Source organism: Haliotis rubra, unplaced genomic scaffold, assembly GCF_003918875.1.
Source record: "Haliotis rubra isolate DU_JTF1 unplaced genomic scaffold, ASM391887v1 Scf1185, whole genome shotgun sequence".
Taxonomy (NCBI): Eukaryota; Metazoa; Mollusca; class Gastropoda; order Lepetellida; family Haliotidae; genus Haliotis; species Haliotis rubra.
In genome coordinates, this window is record NW_025765098.1 from 204,482 (window position 1) to 226,833 (window position 22,352).

At 40.6% G+C, this 22,352-nt stretch overlaps 1 protein-coding gene across 8 annotated transcripts in view; it reads left to right on the top strand.

Moving 5' to 3' along the window:
• Positions 1–22,352, top strand: part of LOC124259944 (transcription factor SFP1-like) — a 41,029-nt gene that overhangs the window by 7,924 nt on the left and 10,753 nt on the right. The window contains exon 2 of one of the 8 annotated variants that reach the window (XM_046694191.1): positions 21,166–21,818. The exons of 4 other annotated variants lie outside the window; for them this stretch is intronic. In XM_046694191.1, coding sequence (XP_046550147.1) covers positions 21,166–21,521 — 356 coding nt within the window. In that variant the 3' untranslated portion in view covers positions 21,522–21,818. Of the gene's footprint in view, positions 1–52; positions 966–3,236; positions 3,869–17,543; positions 18,645–21,165; positions 21,819–22,352 lie in introns of those variants that run through there. 3 more of the 8 variants (XM_046694170.1, XM_046694184.1, XM_046694217.1) reach the window with 3 other exon arrangements.

Genomic DNA, 22,352 nt, shown 5'->3' on the forward strand with positions numbered 1-22,352 from the left:
TACAAAAGTATTCGCTGATCTGATATTTAGATCATACTTTTGTTGCTTTCAGATTATCCAACACCTGAATATTCAGAGAGGCAGACAAATTCATTTCTAGATTCATATCTCGATCAGTCCCCAGCACTGACATCTACAAACTATCTGGGCAGACCTGACTTTACTGTAAATAGAAAGAGACTTAGTAACGCAGGAAGAAAGACTAAGCAGTATGCTTGTCAGCAGTGTGACAAGGTGTTTGGTGATAGCTGTGGCCTGAACTATCATAGAGAGGCCATCCATGATAAGATTAAGTTCCAGTGTCCGTGCGGGAAGGTTTACAAGTACAGAACCAGCTTAGTGTTTCACGTGAAGAGTTGTCCAGCCTCTAAACCCATGTAGTGTGTTTCACGTGAAGAGTTGTCCAGCTTCTAACCCATGTAGTGTGTTTCACGTGAAGAGTTGTCCAGCTTCTAAACCCATGTAGTGCTGCCCTCGATGACCCGGGGGTGGCAGTGTTTCACGTGAAGAGTTGTCCAGCTTCTAAACCCATGTAGTGTGTTTCACGTGAAGAGTTGTCCAGCTTCTAAACCCATGTAGTGTGTTTCACGTGAAGAGTTGTCCAGCCTCTAAACCCATGTAGTGTGTTTCACGTGAAGAGTTGTCCAGCTTCTAAACCCATGTAGTGCTGCCCTCGATGACCCGGGGGTGGCAGTGTTTCACGTGAAGAGTTGTCCAGCTTCTAAACCCATGTAGTGTGTTTCACGTGAAGAGTTGTCCAGCCTCTAAACCCATGTAGTGTGTTTCACGTGAAGAGTTGTCCAGCTTCTAAACCCATGTAGTGCTGCCCTCGATGACCCGGGGGTGGCAGTGTTTCACGTGAAGAGTTGTCCAGCTTCTAAACCCATGTAGTGTGTTTCACGTGAAGAGTTGTCCAGCTTCTAAACCCATGTAGTGTGTTTCACGTGAAGAGTTGTCCAGCTTGTAAACCCATGTAGTGCTGCCCTCGATAACCCAGGGTGGCATTGTCTCATGCACCAAGGTATATGGTCACAGTATTTTGTTTGAACGTGACATGTGCCTTTTGGAAGCTTTCTCCAACATTTTACGGATCCATCTTGTTGTAAGGCAAGACCTGTTGACAAATGGACAATATCAACACTGCAGACTTAACGGAATCTGTAATTAGCCTGAATAGTAATAACATATAGAGCCAAAGAAGTATGTATGTTTCCAGGGTTTTACGGGACGCAAGATTCCTGCGTATTGGGCACAGAAATTTGGTGAAGTACCCCCAAACTAAAATCCTGTGCGTCCTTGTGGACGTAATATAATTTGTTTCTGGGAAAGAACTTTCTGAGTTTGTAATGATATCCCATATAAAACTATAAACATTCTATTTACAATCATTATTCTAATGACATTGAAAGTAACACATATCTTAACATAATCATTATCAAATGGGAAGCATTCATTATCATTGATTTAATGCAAATTGATGGACCCCCAATTTTGGAAATGGACTCTCAAAAAAAATATGCCCTGAGTCCCCAGGACTCCCAGTTTCGAAGAGCTATGTAAAACCCTGTGTTTGCTGTTTAAGCACATTTGAAAAAGAGCGTAGATGGTCGTTCTGGGGAGGATCCTTTTTCCCGTATTTCCTGTTGGGCTGTGATAGCAGAACCAGCACAGTGCTACCGACCTTATGTGTTTCTCTCCCCAACAGTATATTATCTTCACTTTCTTTGACTTAAACACAACATATTCCGGTTATGTTTCTGTTGCAGAAAGCAAGAGATCTGAGCTAATGACATGAAAGTACTGTTTCGGGAAATGAATCATATCACACCTGCATTATCTGGGATATGTATCATATCCTGGCCTTATCGTATTGTTACACGTCATGTACTTTCATACCATTTCTTGCAATGCTGATGTAAAATCCTGGTTTGATGAGTTTACTGTGTAAACTGTCATGTTTCAGGGCTAGATTGCAATCTGGTTGGTCTGTCTATTGCTAGTGTGAAGTAATCAAACCAAGAACATGCAAGACATTTCTTGAATTTTGTCACTTTTGATAATAAAATGCATAATTGTTGTAATCCTTGCTGGAAAATTGACAGTAGTGCCGCAATAGTTAAAACAATTATAACATCACTGTGTTGTAACCTGGGGCGTTTGGGTAGCCTAATGGTTAAAGCGTCCGCTCGTCACACCGAAAGCCCGGGTTCGAGTACAAATGTGTGGAGCCCATTTCTGGTGTCCCCTACCGTGATATTGCTGGAATATTGTTAAAAGCGGCATAAAAGTATACTCACTCACTCATTGTAACCTTGTTGCCTGATGTCATGTATATATTAATCTGTGGAACGTTACAGCATGTTAGAAACTACACGGAAATGTGTAAACACGTGCACATTATTTTAGACGTGCTAGAATATGTGCCCACTATCCGTGATGCCATACAATGACAGGATGTTACTTTGTATCCATGTGTTAAAAAAACTTCAAACAGAGAAGTGGACATACTCAAGAACAGTTTGTTTCTCCAACATTGTGTGTTTTGTTATGGTTAGTCATGTGTTAGTCAGATGTGAAAGGGATTTGTTCCGTAGATTAATTCAGGTGATGTTTGTTGAGGAAGAATGTGTGTATTGTTCCTTTTAGTTGCAGAGGTTAAATGTATTTTATGCTTATGGTGTGAATACTTATTGATGTCATTGGTAGGAATATTTCAATATATACAATTAGTAGGGTTATTTCCGTACATACCATTAGAAGGGTTATTTCATAGATGCCAGTTTTAGGGTTATTTCTGGACATATCGTGGTGGGGATATTTAAAAAAGTGCCAGTTTTAGGGTTATTTTTGTAGATGCCATCAGTAGGGTTATTTCTGTACATGCCATTGGTGGAGTTATTTCCGTACATGCCATTGGTAGGGTTATTTCAAAAGGTGCCAGTTTTAGGGTTATTTCCATAGATGCCATCGGTAGGGTTATTTCCGTACATGGTATCGGTAGGGTTATTTCCGTACATGCTATCGGTAAGGTTTCCATAATAATAATAATAATAATAATGGAAATTTATATTGCCTTAAATCCAACCACTAAGTGGGTGCTCAAAGCGCTACATGCCATCAGTAAGGTTATTTCCTTCAAGCCATCAGTAGGGTTATTTCCTTCATGGCATCGGTAGGGTTATTTCCTTTATGCCATTGGTTCAAGATCTCCAGTCCTGGTTTTTTGTTGCTTTCAGGTTATCGGGACCGTAGGGAGAGATTGAACCAAACAATGGCTGATTTTCCATTAGTCCCGACCAGGCCCCTGCAGCAGAGAGTTCCCCCCGTTATGGTGTTGAACCAGGGGGATATCTCCTACACGCAACAGCCCCCATTCAGACTCACCCCCAGGAAACAGTTCCCCTGCCCCCAGTGTGACAAGGCCTTTAGTGACCCGTGTGCCCTCAACTATCATAAGGAGGCTATTCATGATCACCTGACCTTTGAGTGTCTGTGCGGCAAGACTTATAAATATCGGACAGGGCTGTTAGCTCACAGGAAGTCTTGTGTCCAGTATCAAAGTCAGCTTCTCACACAGAATGTGAAAGTAATATGATGGAAAAGGCTTGGAAAGTGGGTTATGGATGGTTCCAGAGTGTGTTGAAGATTACATGGATCGAAGCATCATTAAATGGCCCACAAGTCTCTCAGACCCAGGGCCCGTTTCACAAAGCTCTCGTAAGCCTAAGATCTCGTAACCTTTCTCGTAGCATTCGTACTTCCTATGTTACAATATAGGAGGCAAAGTTCACGAATAACGTCTGACCCTCTGACAAATCTGGCAGATTCGCCAACGGTCCGATAGAAGTCTACAACCCGCCAGCCCCAGTGTCTGACTGTATATTTCACAATGACTTTGACTGAAGTTGTTGTATGTGACATGTGACACTTGTTTGCTGTTTATAAATCTTATGTGAGTTTATAATTTCAATGCCAATTATAAGAAATGTTAAATCTGAAATGTGTGTTTAATTTTATTCTATGGGTCCTGTGAATTTTCAGTGGGTCAGACAGACATCTGAAACTTACAGGACCCAATGTCCTGTTACTTTGAAACACCATTCGTGAACACTGAGGAGGTACGAATGCTACGAGAAAAGTTACGAGATCTTAGGCTTAAGGGAGCTTTGTGAAATGGGTCCCTGGAGAAAAGATTAATTAAGGATTCCAACTTCAGCCGAGAATGATTTGGCAGACCAGATTGACTCAGCTCTAAGCATTGTCCAGGGCCCATGTGCACAAAGCAATCTTAGCACTACGACTATCTTGAGTCGATGTTAAAATATTTGGGTTACGATTATCGTAGCACTAAAATCGGTTTGTGCAGGTGGATCATGCGATTAGCATTACCCATACATCATGTCATATCATATATGGTAGTGTCTGCATAGGAAATGAGTTGTTTTGATGGCACATAGAATGTTCTGAGACATTTTGCTGAGTTCAAAGCTGGAATCTCAGAACTGTCAGTAGAACCACGGGAACAGTGAATTGAAGATGTGTAGCTTGTGTAGTCTTTGTGACATTAACTACTGAGTAGTGGTGGTCCGATTAATTGAAATAATCGAAGATTGGTCACAGTGACTAAACGACCAAGCAATCGATCATGTTTTCTCATAATCGAACACAAACGATTCTGGAACACTGTTTGCATTAACAATATTTTTCACATGGTTGGTTTTGTCAGTTACATTTTATGAGCACTGCAAGCTCGTTCCAAGTCACAAATGAATTTATCTTAAAGACCCCAAGAAATTTATGTTCCTAACATACAAGTCATCTTTTAAAGATGTGCAATTTGCAAAAAACACCCCAAAGAACTACATGTTTTTCCTTCATGTTTTTGTGTATTAACAAAAATAACCCGGTAAAATTTCATAAATGATGCTAACCAATTATTTTCTATGCTTGATCAGTTGTAATGAACCAATCATCAATTATGTGATTTTAACCAATTCCCAACACTACTACTGAGATAATATTTTTTTACTTTGATGAACTTATGTTTGCAACTACTAGGTTATATCGCAGCCCAAAATGTGAAATAACCTTTCTGAACAAGGTTCCTTGTGTATTGGGGAAGCTGAGAAAGTGGAATATGCTGTCTAAACGTCACGTGGAGGAAAGATCTCTCAAAGTTACAAATATGTACAATGTAATTAGCTTTTGATTTGTGTCAAGGTTGTTTATTTATAGGTATAAACATGATACAGAAAATTTAAGACTTAAGCGAGACTTACCTGTAAGTTGAAGGTTGATATGAATTCCACTGACCTATGAAGTACTGAGGGATAACATGAGAGGTGCGCTTGCACATAGGAATCAGCTGTAAAAGTAAAAATTAAGTATATTTATATAGCGCACATCCACGCAACTAGTGCATGCTCAAAGCACTGGTATTTTTCCCTCAATCATTGGATGTCAATCTCAACGGCACATCATATTATCAATCTCAACTCCCTGGGGAGTATACAACTCTTGCTGCCACTAGGCACTCCGAGTGCTTGTTCAGAAAGGTTATTTCACATTTTGGGCTGCGATATGACCTAATATGGTTCGCCTGTGCCAATAGAGATGGGATAGGAGGGCATGTTACCTCTCAGTACTTCATAGGTCAGTGGAATTTATATCAAACTTCAACTCACAGGTAAGTCTCGTTTAATTATTAAATTCCACCGCCTATTCCTTACTTTCCGAATACCATGAGATTTTTAGAGCAAAACCATATTTTCGGTAATAATGAGTAAGAACAAGACTGACATCATAAACAGTTTTAGTAACACAGCTGTATTGGCACATGGAATAGCTACAAGTTTGGCACATGGAATAGCTACAAGTTTGGCACATTGAATAGCTACAAGTTTGGCACATGGAATAGCTGCAAGTTTGGCACATGGAATAGCTACAAGTTTGGCACATGTAGATTTAGGATGACTTCACTGAACTGCCCTCCATTTTGCTACTGGTTTGTCATAAAACTTTCTGAATACACAGTCACTGCTCCATCCTGCAGTCCTAATTATGGTTGGCAATGGGACATTAGCCTGTGATGCTGCACTTGTTGATCCAGATCTAATACTGTGTGGCTTGAAGATGGTCAAGTCTATACCAGCCTGTGATAGCACAATCCTGATCCATCTGGACAGAGTATCTTTAGACACTCTTCGATGGGGTTTATGAAAACTAATAAAACGTGCAGTCTCTTCACCCCTAATGGGTTCAGTCAGAACTAAATACTGTTGCAGGTTGCGGACCACACACAGGCGAGGGTCAGGAACCCTGTAAGTGTCAATTCACTTTGGTGGTATCCAGGTCTAGATTGTTTGAGCAAGTCACCATACCTAATCTTTACTAGGGCTGTAATGATTCTCGCATATTCGCTGAATCGAGCCGTAGCCCTTCATGAATTCAATTCGTTATTCGTGGTCACCAGAACCGAATATTAACGAATATTTACGATTTTGTTAAGGGGAGCTTGTTTAACTTGAACCCTTATGTCCTTTCCAAAGTGAGATATGCAAGAATGGAACATGTACTAGCATTGCAGTAGTGCAAGTCATGTTAGTTTGCCAAGAGTGCACATGGTACTGTCGACTATAACTATTACATACCAAATTTGAGTGTCATGAGATCACTTGTTATTGCTTTGACAAATCAAAACTGTCAACATGGACGTTCCATAAAGTGCATCAATCACTTAACTACAATATTATATTCGTGAATAATCATTCGTATTCGTTACCCAAAATTCATGATACGTATCATATTCACCACATAGTGTATTCGTTGCAGCCCTAATCTTTACACTATTATCTAACACATCTACATTCCTACAGTCTATCAACGTCAGAGATTGAAGGCGTTGCCATGATAACAAGACCATCAGCATAGCAAGTTTTATAGTCACACTTTTCAAGTTGTCATCTGAAAGGTCTCTCAAATACTGTATCTCAACAGACACATTCCATGTCACATTGTATCTTGGCAATGTGGGTCGAAGATTGAAAATGCCCTTCATGAATCTGATCACCAATGGGTGTTGTCCAAACTTTACATCGTCAACCAATGCTATTGTTGATAAAGCAGACCGTGCAGTATTAACAGCAGAATAGCTTAGTCCTTGAGCAAAGAGCTCCTGCAGAAAATTTAGCCCTTCGATCAGAGGTGGTGAAATGGGACTAGTATCCTTTGCACGCCCAAACAACAACCACTTGCGGAAATATGTCCCATATTGTCTGTGGGTTGAATTGCGCCATGATTGCAGAATAATATCTGCAACTGGTTCCTGTATTCCTTGACCCTGTAGTCCTTCCCTGATAACCTGAATGCTGCAAGTTTCAGCATTCCTTGGAGTGGTTGTTGCCTGTCAGGTTGGTTTGCTAACTTTAGAAGGTATTGTGACTTTGGCAGCAGCCTTGGACAGTCTGTCAGTAAGTTCAGCAGCCTGCTGAACCAAACTGTGTTGGCCATACCGGCGCTATCATCAACACTCCTGCCTCCTTCTGTTGTATTGCCTGCAGAATCCGTCCGATAACACTGAAATGGCACATAATATATATGTAAGATGTCCCCAGAACAAGGAAAATGCATCCACAGCTTCTGCCCCTGGGTCGGGACACCATGATACATAACGGAACACCATGATACATAACCGGGCACCATGATACATAACCGGGCACCATGATACATAATGGTCAAGTTGTTTGTTTAACCTAGGTGCAAATAAGGCTCTTGTTGGCTTCCCCAAACACACAGCATAGTCTATCGAAGGCTAGCTGCCATTCTATGTCATCGTTCACATCTCTAGATAACCAGTCTGCCTCTGTGTTGTCTGCCCCAGGTAAGTGAGCTGCTGATATCCAAATCTTCCGCTCCTTGCACCAGAGCCACATGTCTCTAGTAATGTCATTTCAACTAGATTTGATGCCTCCCATATTGTTAATGTAAGATACTGCTATAGTGTTGTCAATTAAATGTCGGATATGTACATTCTGTTGTGAGCACAATGATTGCAAAGTTAGAAAAGCAGCCAAAAGTTCCAAAGAGTTTATGTGCTGTTCACTTTCTTCCTTGGTCCACAGGCCACCTGTCCTGTCCTGTTCTCATCACTCCCCACCCCCCCAACCTGTTTTTGAAGCATCTGACATAACTGTTAAGTCTGGCTGCGTTTGCTGTATAGGCTGAGGGGAATTTCCTGCATTCTCTATCCACCAACTTAGAACCTCTTTAAATAACTGATCAAGTTCCAACTAATCCATCGAAGCTCCCTTTTGACATTTTAGACTTCTGTTTCTGAAAATCTCCAATCTCTTATAGAAAAGAGGAGCATGATTCATTCCGAAGGTGCTTGCATTCAGTTACCCAGTAAGCGCCGACAATTCTCTGATAGAAATAACTTTGGCCTTTGATACTTCTGAACAAGTTTCACTATCTTCTCAGTTTTCTCTTTAGTCAAAGTTACTGTCATTCATGATTGTCTCACTGTTGATCACAAAACCTAAGTAAGTCATCTGCTTGGTTGGTACAAACACAGATTTGTCGGGGTGAATAGTAAAACCTAAAGTATCCAGCTGTGTTGTTGTATAGTGCACATCAACACAGGGTTGTTCATCTTTCCCAACTAGCAACGAGTCATCAATGTAGGAAGTATTGGAAAAACCCTGTTCCCTCAAGGTGGCAAACACTGGCTTTAGTAACTTGGTAAATATTTGGGGCGTAGAAGCAAGTCATACAAGTGAATTGGTAGAGTGCATCTTTCCAGTAGAAGCTTAAATATTTCCTGTCATGTTGATTTACAGGAATGGAAAAATAGGCATCCTTCAGATCAATAGAGGCAACATAACAATCTTTGTGAACTAAATAGTGCTGACTTTAGCGTCTCCATTTTAAAGTGATTTGTGTCAACAATGTTATTGAGGGACTTAAGATTCAAAATAATTCTCAAGGAATTATCTTTCTTGACTGATGTGAAAATATTAAAATATATTCCCCTTCCAAATGATCACACCTTTCAATAATGCCCTTATGTATCATAGCTTTTATTTCTTGGTTAAGCTGTATCCATTAACTGCATTGAAACAGAATGGGTTTAGGCACAAAGTGTTGTTTAGGCAACTCAGTAAAATCAATATTCACACCTGTCACACAATTAAGTAGCCATTTGTCTGAAGTGAGCATTTCCCACTTATGTAAGTGGTATTTAGTTTGTCCTGCTTGAAAATTGAGCTGGGTATTCTTTAATTTAGAAACACTGTTTCCCACCTGATTGCTATCCTCTCCAGTGGAGTGTCCTTTTGCTATTTCCTGGGCAGGTCTCTGGGTCGCTTGTGCAAAAAATGACTCTGTTGGTTGCTGTTGTTGCCTCGTTGCTGTTGTTGCCTCGTTGCTGTTGTTGCCTCGTCCACGAATCTGGCTTTTCCCACCTCTGCCTGGCATGAACTTCCCCGAGCGGAACCTATGTCTTTGATCAAAAGTATTGTAAGGCTCATATCTCTGGCCACCACTGAACATGCTGTAAGATTTCAGCCTTCCCCGATCTTGAGACATTTTCTTCCCTATTTGGGTAGCGTCAGTGATGTCTCTGATCTGTTTGTTGATATCATCCCCAAACAAGTAGTGGTGGCTGTAGTAGTGCACAGTTTCTTATAAGGTCCACTCAGATTTTGTCGAAAACTTTCTCTGCGAATGATGTTGATTTCAGCATGTGCCCCTGCTAAAAGGCAAATGGCATCTGTGGCTTGCTGAATTACTGTTCTGATGTTGAGATCTTTCTTCTCTAACACTGATTTCATCAGTCCCACCAGAGGGATCATGGCTTTTATCATAAGGCCTTGTGCTTGTTGAGACTTTATATCTTTGGTACGAGTATGTGCTTTGGCCTGTCCCCAAATGTCTTCATTTGCCTTGGGAACCTGTAGTGCCTCACAGTTACGAGGCTGTTTATATTTGTCCATCAGAATCTTCAGTTTCCCGAGCTTAGGGGGTTTTAGAAATCCCTCATTGACCGATTTAGCTAAGTCGTTGTGAATCCTCTTATCTGATGTTTCTTCGTTATCACCCAAAAAGTCTCGGAGTTCCTTGACAAGTTTATTCACGTCATTAATATCGTCAGGAACATCGTCTGGGGAAGCATCATCCTGCTGTGTGCATTTTGACACAATCTGATCAGAAAAATCAGGGCCATCATACTCATCCTCCGAAACATTGGAGTAACCATCTACACTGACCTCCCCGTCATGGCCACTTTGTTTACTTCCGGATGCACTCGGAGAGTCTTGTAAAACTGCGGAAGTTCCTGTCACCTGTGGTGATCTGCTTGCTAATTTCTGACTGACATCGGCCAATGTCGAGCCAATCTGTTGCATCACATCTGACTGTTGTTGCTGATGCTTCATCATCATAGTCATAGACATTAACATAGCGTCAAGGGGAGACGTACCTGTTCCTGCCCGTGTGGGCTTCCCCGACTCTGGCTCCAACAAATTTGTTGACAAGGCATTTTGACTACTTTCAGTAGCGCCAACGCCTGAAAAATCCGCTGTTCTCAAGTTATTGTCAGTTTCTCTCCCCGCGGGAGCACTGGTTTCCACTTTCGGAGATGACGATGTATCTGCCAGTTCAAAAATACTGTGGCGTGTCGTCTTCACGACCTCATTGCCCAGTTCTTTGTCTCCCCGCGGGCCATCGCCTTATTGGTAATTCCAGGCGAACAGACCACGACCCGCGTCGGTATAGGTCAGATATCTTAGTAGCTAAACTTCGATAACACTGTCCATAAAACCCAGTGAACCGCCTCTGAAGAACTTCTTGCACACTCCTCGTAGCATGTCCTGCGAAACACCAAAACTCTGGCGATATTCACAATATTCAACTCAGTCCAAAACTTCTGATACTAACCGATTCCTATAAACACGCGTACTGATTCCTATGCACATGCACATCTCTCATGGTATTCCGAAAGTACGGAATAGGGAGGTGGAATTCCAAAATTATTATGAACGTTAGCGCTGTAGCCAATCCACTAGAAGCAAATATGATACATATCATCAATATTTGGTGACAAATACAATAAGATGTCAGCAGCTGATGTATTTTTCATTATATTCAGTAACACGATAGCAAAGTACATTATTTCACGTTTGACCATGTTGACAGTGTTAATTTATCGTGACAATAACCAGAGACCACATCAGTGTAAAAGTGCGGACTATCTTCCTGCCTTGCTATATTATAAGGATGTCATGATGCATAAGTTTCATGAATCAATACGTATCACGATACCCATGTCACGATTCGATATGTACCACGATACCTATTTTCGCGGCATTATTGCGTAAATTTGATTACACTTGGGACATTAATATTTCATATTTTATAATTGTCCATGAAAAGATCAACATTTTTTATTCTCAGGGATTAAAAAGTTCTAATTTCCCATCTTTGTGTATGAAAAATAATTATTTATAACTCTCATAACAAAACATGATACAAATGCAAAATGTAAAAAGTACATAAACATTTAAACTGATACTTTCCAAACTAAATATCGATACAGTTTTGAATGTATCGATTATTGTGTCATCTTAGAAAAAGTATCGATGTATCGTGGCATCCCTACTGGATGATATTCCATTTTGCATCTCACTTTAATAAATAACACCCAAATCAATGTAAAACAGTCCTTTATTAAAAAATCATGGATATTTGATTCAAGTGATTGGAAATAAGGTGAATTCATGAAGGGTTGGATTCAATGAATATGTGAATGAATTGTAACAACACCCAATGAGCATGATATTACCTTTATGAGTTACGAATTTGTGTTTACGACGCGGGAAAATGTTTGTTCTGATATTATCATTGGTGATTGCTCAGTGATCATATAAACCGTGACGATCTGGGTTAGTATTGGTCTTCAGCAACCCACATGACTTGTCGTAAGACGCGACTAATGGGATCGGGTGGTCAGGCTCACTGACTTGGTTGACACATGTCATCGTTTCCCAGCTGCATAGTTACTCATCGATGCTCATGATGTAGAAGGGACGGTGGGGTAGCCTAGTGGTTAAAGCGTTGGCTCGTCACGCCGAAGACCTGGGTTCGAATCCCCACATGGGTACAATGTGTGAAGCCCATTTCTGGTGTCCCCCGCCGTGATGTTGCTGGAATATTGCTAAAAGCGGCGTAAAACCAAACTCAGTCAGTCAGTCATGATGTAGATCACTGGATTGTCTGGTCCAGACTCGATTATTTACAGACAGTTGCCATATATCTGTAATATTGCTGAGTGCAGCGTGATACAATAAACAAATACCAATCATATTGATAAACTTTGTTCCTGTTCAACAATGTAAGATAGCTACTGATCTGAATATGTTTAGTGTAGAAAACACATCATATTTATATATGCTGTAGATAACAGCATAGTTCAGTTGCCTGGCAACACTCCTTGTGAGTAAACCATGATCAAATAAATCTGATTCACACTGACTCTGTGTTTGTATTTCAAAATAAATCCCAATTTGGTACAAAACAATGCTAGGCTTAACATGAGCAAACTGAAATTACCCAGATGTTCACTGTACATAAATTTCCTTATATTGTCGTGATTGTGTACTGCATGATCCGGATGATCAAATATCTATCTGAAATTTACATTTTTAGTGTTTTTATGGTAATCACATTCTCCAGTTAATATTTCATATGGATGCTATCTTGTATAAATTACTTTGAATTTGATCCATGGTATGCTAAATGTATTATTGTACTGAAGGAGTAATTTTTACATCATCAGCCGAGCAGTGACATGGTCCTGACCATGGTCGTCTCAACAGTATTATATCCCCCGGGTTATTCACCTGTAAAAATTAGAAACATTAATATAGCTATTGTTCCTTTTGTTTGTTAAACACATGGTAAATATGCATTTTCCAGTAACAAATATTTACAGTGTAGTAAATTTGGGTAGTATTTATTTACTTATTGACAGCAAGGCGTGATGATGCGGGTTTGAATGATCTTCAGCAACCTATGCTTGTCGTAAAAGGCAACTAATGGAAATCAGGTGGTTAGGCTCGCTGACTTGGTTGACACGTATCATCGCATCCCAATTGCTTAGATAGATGCTCATGATGTTGATCACTGGATAGTCAGGTCCCAACTCGATTATTTACAGACAGGCGCCATACAGCTGGAATACCGCTGAGTGCGGCATTAAACAACAAGTCACAGCTTATATAGATTAGAATAAACCGCTATGTTTCTGGGGCCAGGCCAACTGCCCAGTGTGTCCATGTGTTTAGACGACCCTGCTCCTGATTACACAGATCACATCATATAATACTATGTTACTAACTACAGATGTCAATACCGTAGTACAAACACTGTCATTGCAGCTACTATGTTCCTAACTACAGATGTCAATACACTGTCATTGCAGCTACTATGTTGCTAACTACAGATGTCAATACCGTAGTACAAACCCTGTCATTGCAGCTACTATGTTACTAACTACAGATGTCAATACCGTAGTACAAACACTGTCATTGCAGCTACTATGTTACTAACTACAGATGTCAATACCGTAGTACAAACACTGTCATTGCAGCTACTATGTTACTAACTACAGATGTCAATACCGTAGTACAAACACTGTCATTGCAGCTACTATGTTGCTAACTACAGATGTCAATACCGTAGTACAAACACTGTCATTGCAGCTACTATGTTACTAACTACAGATGTCAATACCGTAGTACAAACACTGTCATTGCAGCTACTATGTTACTAACTACAGATGTCAATACCGTAGTACAAACACTGTCATTGCAGCTACTATGTTCCTAACTACAGATGTCAATACCGTAGTACAAACACTGTCATTGCAGCTACTATGTTGCTAACTGCAGATGTCAATACCGTAGTACAAACACTGTCATTGCAGCTACTATGTTGCTAACTACAGGTGTCAATACCGTAGTACAAACACTGTCATTGCAGCTACTATGTTACTAACTACAGGTGTCAATACCGTAGTACAAACACTGTCATTGCAGCTACTATGTTGCTAACTACAGATGTCAATACCGTGAGTACAAACACTGTCATTGCAGCTACTATGTTGCTAACTACAGATGTCAATACCGTGAGTACAAACACTGTCATTGCAGCTACTATGTTACTAACTACAGATGTCAATACCGTGAGTACAAACACTGTCATTGCAGCTACTATGTTACTAACTACAGATGTCAATACCGTAGTACAAACACTGTCATTGCAGCTACTATGTTACTAACTACAGATGTCAATACCGTAGTACAAACACTGTCATTGCAGCTACTATGTTACTAACTACAGATGTCAATACCGTAGTACAAACACTGTCATTGCAGCTACTATGTTGCTAACTACAGGTGTCAATACCGTAGTACAAACCCTGTCATTGCAGCTACTATGTTACTAACTGCAGATGTCAATACCGTAGTACAAACACTGTCATTGCAGCTACTATGTTGCTAACTACAGGTGTCAATACCGTAGTACAAACACTGTCATTGCAGCTACTATGTTACTAACTACAGGTGTCAATACCGTAGTACAAACACTGTCATTGCAGCTACTATGTTACTAACTACAGGTGTCAATACCGTAGTACAAACACTGTCATTGCAGCTACTATGTTGCTAACTACAGGTGTCAATACCGTAGTACAAACACTGTCATTGCAGCTACTATGTTGCTAACTACAGATGTCAATACCGTAGTACAAACACTGTCATTGCAGCTACTATGTTGCTAACTACAGATGTCAATACCGTAGTACAAACACTGTCATTGCAGCTACTATGTTGCTAACTGCAGATGTCAATACCGTAGTACAAACACTGTCATTGCAGCTACTATGTTGCTAACTACAGGTGTCAATACCGTAGTACAAACACTGTCATTGCAGCTACTATGTTACTAACTACAGGTGTCAATACCGTAGTACAAACACTGTCATTGCAGCTACTATGTTGCTAACTACAGATGTCAATACCGTAGTACAAACACTGTCATTGCAGCTACTATGTTGCTAACTACAGATGTCAATACCGTAGTACAAACACTGTCATTGCAGCTACTATGTTCCTAACTACAGATGTCAATACCGTAGTACAAACACTGTCATTGCAGCTACTATGTTGCTAACTGCAGATGTCAATACCGTAGTACAAACACTGTCATTGCAGCTACTATGTTACTAACTACAGATGTCAATACCGTAGTACAAACACTGTCATTGCAGCTACTATGTTGCTAACTACAGGTGTCAATACCGTAGTACAAACACTGTCTTTGCAGCTACTATGTTACTAACTACAGATGTCAATACCGTAGTACAAACACTGTCATTGCAGCTACTATGTTACTAACTACAGATGTCAATACCTTCGAACAAACACTGTCATTGCAGCTACTATGTTGCTAACTACAGATGTCAATACCGTAGTACAAACACTGTCATTGCAGCTACTATGTTGCTAACTACAGATGTCAATACCGTAGTACAAACACTGTCATTGCAGCTACTATGTTACTAACTACAGATGTCAATACCGTAGTACAAACCCTGTCATTGCAGCTACTATGTTACTAACTGCAGATGTCAATACCGTAGTACAAACACTGTCATTGCAGCTACTATGTTGCGAACTACAGATGTCAATACCGTAGTACAAACACTGTCATTGCAGCTACTATGTTGCTAACTACAGGTGTCAATACCGTAGTACAAACACTGTCATTGCAGCTACTATGTTACTAACTACAGATGTCAATACCGTAGTACAAACCCTGTCATTGCAGCTACTATGTTACTAACTACAGATGTCAATACCGTAGTACAAACACTGTCATTGCAGCTACTATGTTGCTAACTACAGATGTCAATACCGTAGTACAAACACTGTCATTGCAGCTACTATGTTACTAACTACAGATGTCAATACCGTAGTACAAACACTGTCATTGCAGCTACTATGTTGCTAACTACAGATGTCAATACCGTAGTACAAACACTGTCATTGCAGCTACTACGTTACTAACTACAGATGTCAATACCGTAGTACAAACACTGTCATTGCAGCTACTACGTTGCTAACTACAGATGTCAATACCGTAGTACAAACACTGTCATTGCAGCTACTATGTTACCAACTACAGATGTCAATACACTGTCATTGCAGCTACTATGTTACTAACTACAGATGTCAATACACTGTCATTGCAGCTACTATGTTACTAACTACAGATGTGAATACACTGTCATTGCAGCTATTATGTTACTAACTACAGATGTCAATACACTGTCATTGCAGCTACTATGTTACTAACTACAGATGTCAATACACTGTCATTGCAGCTACTATGTTACTAACTACAGCAACTGTAGGTTTGGTTGGTTTGTTGTTTAATGCTGCACTCAGAATTTAATACTCTAGCTATATGGTGACAGGCTATAATAATCTAGTCTATCAAACAGTCCAGTGATCAATAGCATGAGCATCAATCTACGCAAGTTGTATACGATGACATGTGTCAACCAGTTCAGCGGGCCTGACCACCCGATCCCATTAGTCGCCTTTTACGACAAGCATGGGTTGCTGAAGATCAATTCCAACCCAGATCTTCACAGGTCGAGTAAGTATTGCCAGTAGTAGCACACTGTTGCCAGATGTAGCCCCCCTGTGGCTCAGTTACTGTCAGCTGCCGTGGAGATATTGCAAAGAGCTCAACAGCAGTTCATATGATGTGCCAAATGTTGTTAAAATATTCCCACCTGCCGTTCAGGTATGTGTATTGTCAACAGCTGCTCAGTTATTCAAACCTGTAGTTCTGGGCCCTGTTTCACAACGCGATCTTGGCCCTACGACTGTCTTAACTATTTAGGAGATACGATAGTCGTAGCGCTCTGATCGCTTTGTGAAGTGCAGCCCAGGTATTGACAGCTGTAGTTCAAATATTCACGCCTACAGCTCAGTGTTACGTTACCGTATTGTCAACTACAGCTCAAATATTTACACCTGCAGTTCAGGTATTGTCAGCTACAGCTCAAATATTTACACCTGTAGTTCAGGTATTGTCAGCTACAGCTCAAATATTTACACCTGCAGTCCAGGTATTGTCAACCATAGCTCAAATATTCACACCTGCAGATCAGGTATTGTGAACCATAGCTCAAATATTCACACCTGCAGTTCAGGTATTGTCAGCTACAGCTCAAATATCGTCAGGTATATCTCAAATATTGCCCCGCTCAAATATTCACACCTGCAGTCCAGGTATTGTCAGCTACAGCTCAAGTAACGTCAGGTATATCTCAAATATTGCCCAGTACAGCTCCTACCTGTAGACTTCCACTCACAATACTATTAACCAACTCCATAACCCAGTGAAGCAGTTTAAATCATCCAACCTATGAATGCCTGTCGAAGACCAAAAGTCCTTTTTGTTACTTTCAGGTTGCACTTCGGAGAGTGTGCATGCCGGCAAGGCCATCTCTCAGCCTGAAAGTAACCCGAGGGAGGCAGGGAGAGGGTTCATAGATCCAAACCATAGAAACATTAAGCCATTCAATGACTCCTTCAGGCAAACACTACCTGACATGCCGTTGTTTTTCGATGCTGATGCCTCCGTGATCTTGCAAAGAGTCCAGACTGATGCTGCTAGCTTTGAGAATAAGTTTCCTTGTTCAATTTGCGGCAAATCGTTTGCCACACCGACAGCTCGGAAATATCATACTGAATCTGTTCATGAAAATAAAACATTTTCATGTGTGTGTGGAAAAGTGTATAAGTACCAGCCAGGCTTGTTCAGACACATCAAAGACTGTCCAATACATCTCATGGCCAATAAAATGCAGCTTCAACAGACAGGGGCCACTGACTTTCATATCTGAAGGAGGGGCATGGTGTAGCTTAGTGGTTGAAGTGTTTGCCCATCATGCCAAAGACCCGGATCTGATTCCCCACATGGGTACAATGTGTGAAGCTCATTTCTTGTGTCCACTGTCGTGATTTCTGGAGTCCCCTGCTAAAAGGGGCATAAAAAACTAAACTCATCACATATCTGAAAGGAGGAGATCCGTCATATTGAGGTCAATTTTGGCCTTGTTGTCAGAAGCGCTGTAGATTGCTTCGCAGAGTTGTGTCCCTTGGGAGTGCCAGGAACCTGTGATTGTGGATTCAAATCCCAGTTCACTCCGATCATTTTTCTGGGCTTGTCAGCACCATGTCTCATGGATTTCAACAAAGTTATAAGTGTCTCAGACCTACATCATTTAGGGCTTTCCTCCTACATCAAGCTGACAAGCCATGATATAACTGACAAGCCATGATATAACTGACAAGCCATGATATAACTGACAAGCCATGATATAACTGACATACTCTTCACTCCACTCACTCACTCACTGTTATGGATGACATCTGTTATGGATTTGTACTGCACAGAGGCATATCTAAAGCGACACCTGTTTCATTTTGTGGATCAATCAGAAATGATAAATAATCACTTTTGGCTCCTGCTTATTGCTCCATGCACTTTTGGATTGATTAGCAAAATAATAATTTACATCAATCACACAAGAAGAGCGTGTTATAGGTAGATAAGTCAGTGTTAGACTGAAGAAAATTAACCATGGACACAATAAATGAAAAGCGTATTTCTGACCAGACTAGAACTGTCAGCTAGCTGTGCAATGTACAAGTTTAGTTAAACGTTGGTTTAAATATTTCATGTAGAATTAGAGGGAGAATGATTGATGCATAATTCTATCATGTAGGGGTCATGTGTGTGTCAGACTGTTCACACACAGGAACTGTGCTCCCCTTATTCATCATATTCATGAAGACTTTTAGTTAAACGTTGGTTTTAATATTACATGTAGAGGGAGAATGATTGATGCATAATTCTATCATGTAGGGGTCATGTGTGTGTCAGACTGTTCACACACAGGAACTGTGCTCACCTTATTCATCATATTCATGAAGACTTTTGACATATTCAGGAAGGCATATTGTGTACTTGCAAGGTGTGAAGAAATGATATAGATCATTGAATGTGTGTATTTGCATCTTGTTGAACATTTTCGTCAAAGGAAATCAATAAATATTGTGTATTAATCATTTTATATTTTTCACTTGATATTATGTGTCCAGGGTCTTTAGTGAAAGAGACACGTTTGCCGGGTCTCAAAAAGAGGTTGAAGAACTTTATGCAGGACTTGTACACTGATGGGGTGTGGGTCCGACAGTTGCCAATCAGAGATGCATCCTTTGCGCATGCTGGAAGATTTGGGTTCAATTCCTGGTTCAACCTGAGTATGTAGGGAGTAATGGGCTAGCCTAGATGTTAAAACATTTGCTGGAAATGACAAAGACACTGAACTGACTGACTGAGTTTGTTTTACGCCGCTTTTAGCAATATTCCAGCAACATCACGGCAGGGGACACCAGAAATGGGCTTAACACATTGTACCCATGTGGGGATTCGAACCCGGGTCTTCGGTGTGACAAGCCAACGCTTTAACCATTAGGCTCAAAGACACTGGATCATTGCCTCACATGGGTATAGTGTGTGAAGTCCATTTCTGATGTCCCCGTCGTGATATTGCTGGAACCTTAGTAAAAGTGGCGTAACATCATACTCACTCACTCACTCCCTGGTTATGTTTCTAGGGGTTTTTCAGCACCACACCTGTGGTTGAGGGCCCACTGTAAGGAGAGACACTACCAACTGGAATACACTTCAAAAGTATGTTTAACCAACCTGACATACTCATTTGTACTCTGTTGGTTTTCTGAAGCCCATTTCTGGTGTACTCCGCCATGATATTGTTGGAATATTGCTAAAAGTGGTATAAAACCCAACTCACTCACTCACGATTTCCTACATGGTACAATGTGTGAAACACATTTCTGGTGCTCCTGCTGTGATATTGCTGGAATATTGCTAAGGCCGCGAAAACACTCACTCACTCACTCACTCACTCACTCACTCACTCACTCACTCACTCACTCACTCACTCACTCACTCACTCACTCACTCACTCACTCACTCACTCACTCACTCACTCACTCACTCACTCACTCACTCACTCACTCACTCACTCACTCACTCACTCACTCACTCACTCACTCACTCACTCACTCACATGGTTTTCCAGCAAGAACATCACACCACACTCTTATAAGTTTGTTTTTCACCAAGAAATAAGTTCTTGACTCTCAAGATTCACAACCATACGTATCGAAATGTGTTCATCCTTCCTACCGGCTCGGGTAACACTGAACATTACAAAGAGGCATACATCAGACCGTATTACCCTGTGGTACCAGTGGGTAACGCTGAACATTACAAAGAGGCATACATCAGACCGTATTACCCTGTGGTACCAGTGGGTAACACTGAACATTACAAAGAGGCATACATCAGACCGTATTACCCTGTGGTACCAGTGGGTAACACTGAACATTACTAAGAGGCGTACATCAGACCGTATTACCCTGTGGTACCAGTGGGTAACACTGAACATTACTAAGAGGCGTACATCTGACTGTATTACCCTCGAGAAGCATACAACTTATAATATCACTACACATACAATGCAAATATGCAAGTGAATGTGAGAGTGTCTTAAATGTGAAAAATGTAAATGTTAGTGGCCTTTGCTCACATTCAACTTCACAATTATGTTTCTAAACTTGATGTTATTGAGCAGCATACCGAACAAGTACCCCGGTATGTACCACCAACAATATGTTGGGCAAACACTAGGCATTGCGTAACGGCCATCTGGTGAATTGGCGTTGCTTCCGTCATGAGCTCTACTTGTTTGCCTATATTCTGCAGGTTTGGTACTGTAACTGGTACTGTACTGTAATTAACCTCATGTTGATATGTTTTGTTTCTTTGTCTGGAAATACAAAGACAATTCCAGGGTTTTGAAAAAACATCGATAAATTTTACAGGTTTGTAACACCAAGACAGTTCAAAGGTTTTGCAAAAACAGGAATTCATATGAAAATAAATGAGTTCTGTTAATTTTCTTCAGTCTCAGATTTGACTTTTTGTTACTTTCAGGTAATGGCTGTGTCTATGCAAAGCAGACATTAACTGAAAGTACAATGAGTTTGGATGCTAGCAGAACACAAGCACCAAGGGGACAAACTCTACACTCCGAAAATCTCTTTCCTTTAGGGGAAGATTTGTTTTTCCAGCAAGTTACCTTTGACACTTCTAGACCCAGAAATTCCAAACAGTTTCAGTGTGAGATTTGTGGGAAGCAGTTTACCGAATCTGGAAGCAAGAAGGTTCACTTTGAGTCCGTACATAACCATGCTGTGTTTCCGTGTGAGTGTGGGAAGGTGTACAAATACATGAGAGCATTGAGAAGACACAGAAATTCTGGGACATGTGAGCTGCACCAAGGAACATGATTAGGTGAATCTTGTTCTTCGTCCATTGAAAGACCTGTCTGCTAATGCAGATTGATTCTCTTGCATGCCAGAACATGTTGAAAGTCTGATATTTATGATCTATTTCAAAGAATGTGATAAAATGGCATTCGTTCCTAGATCTTGTACCATCACTAGTGAAGAACATTGGCTGAGAATCTGATTAATGGACATGTCTTTTTGTCTGGTCCATGATTTAAAGTTTGTCACAAATGACTTCAGTAACCCATGTTTATCGTAAGAGGCGACTAACGGGATCGGGTGGTCAGGCTCACTGACTTGGTTGACTCATGTCATCGCATCCCAATTGCGTAGCTCGATGCTCATGCTGTTGATCACTGGATTGTCTGGTCCAGACTCAATTATTCATAGACCGCCACCATATAGCCGGAATATTGCTGAGTGCGGCATTAAACAACTAACCAACGTATATAACAAGAGGACTGTAAAAATCTTAGATTTAAATGTGATAGAAAGTCAGGAAAGTTTTTAACCTCAAAAGGAACAAAAACATGACAAAGTGAATATTTATATGATTTTAGGACAAGTTAAGAGCATTTAGAAAACTGCTCTGGTCCTCGAACAAATACCAAATAACATTCATCTGGATAGCTGAAAATATTTAATGTTTATCTTAGTCCAGTTACGATTCACTCGCATATTCGCAGAATCAAACTGTATCACTTCATGAATTCAAGTCATTCAGGGTCACTACTATCATATTTACAACAGTGTAATGCTTTTTTGCTTGACGATTTATGTATAAATGTGGCTCGTCACGATATGGCTGAAATATTGCCAATGTGACGTAAA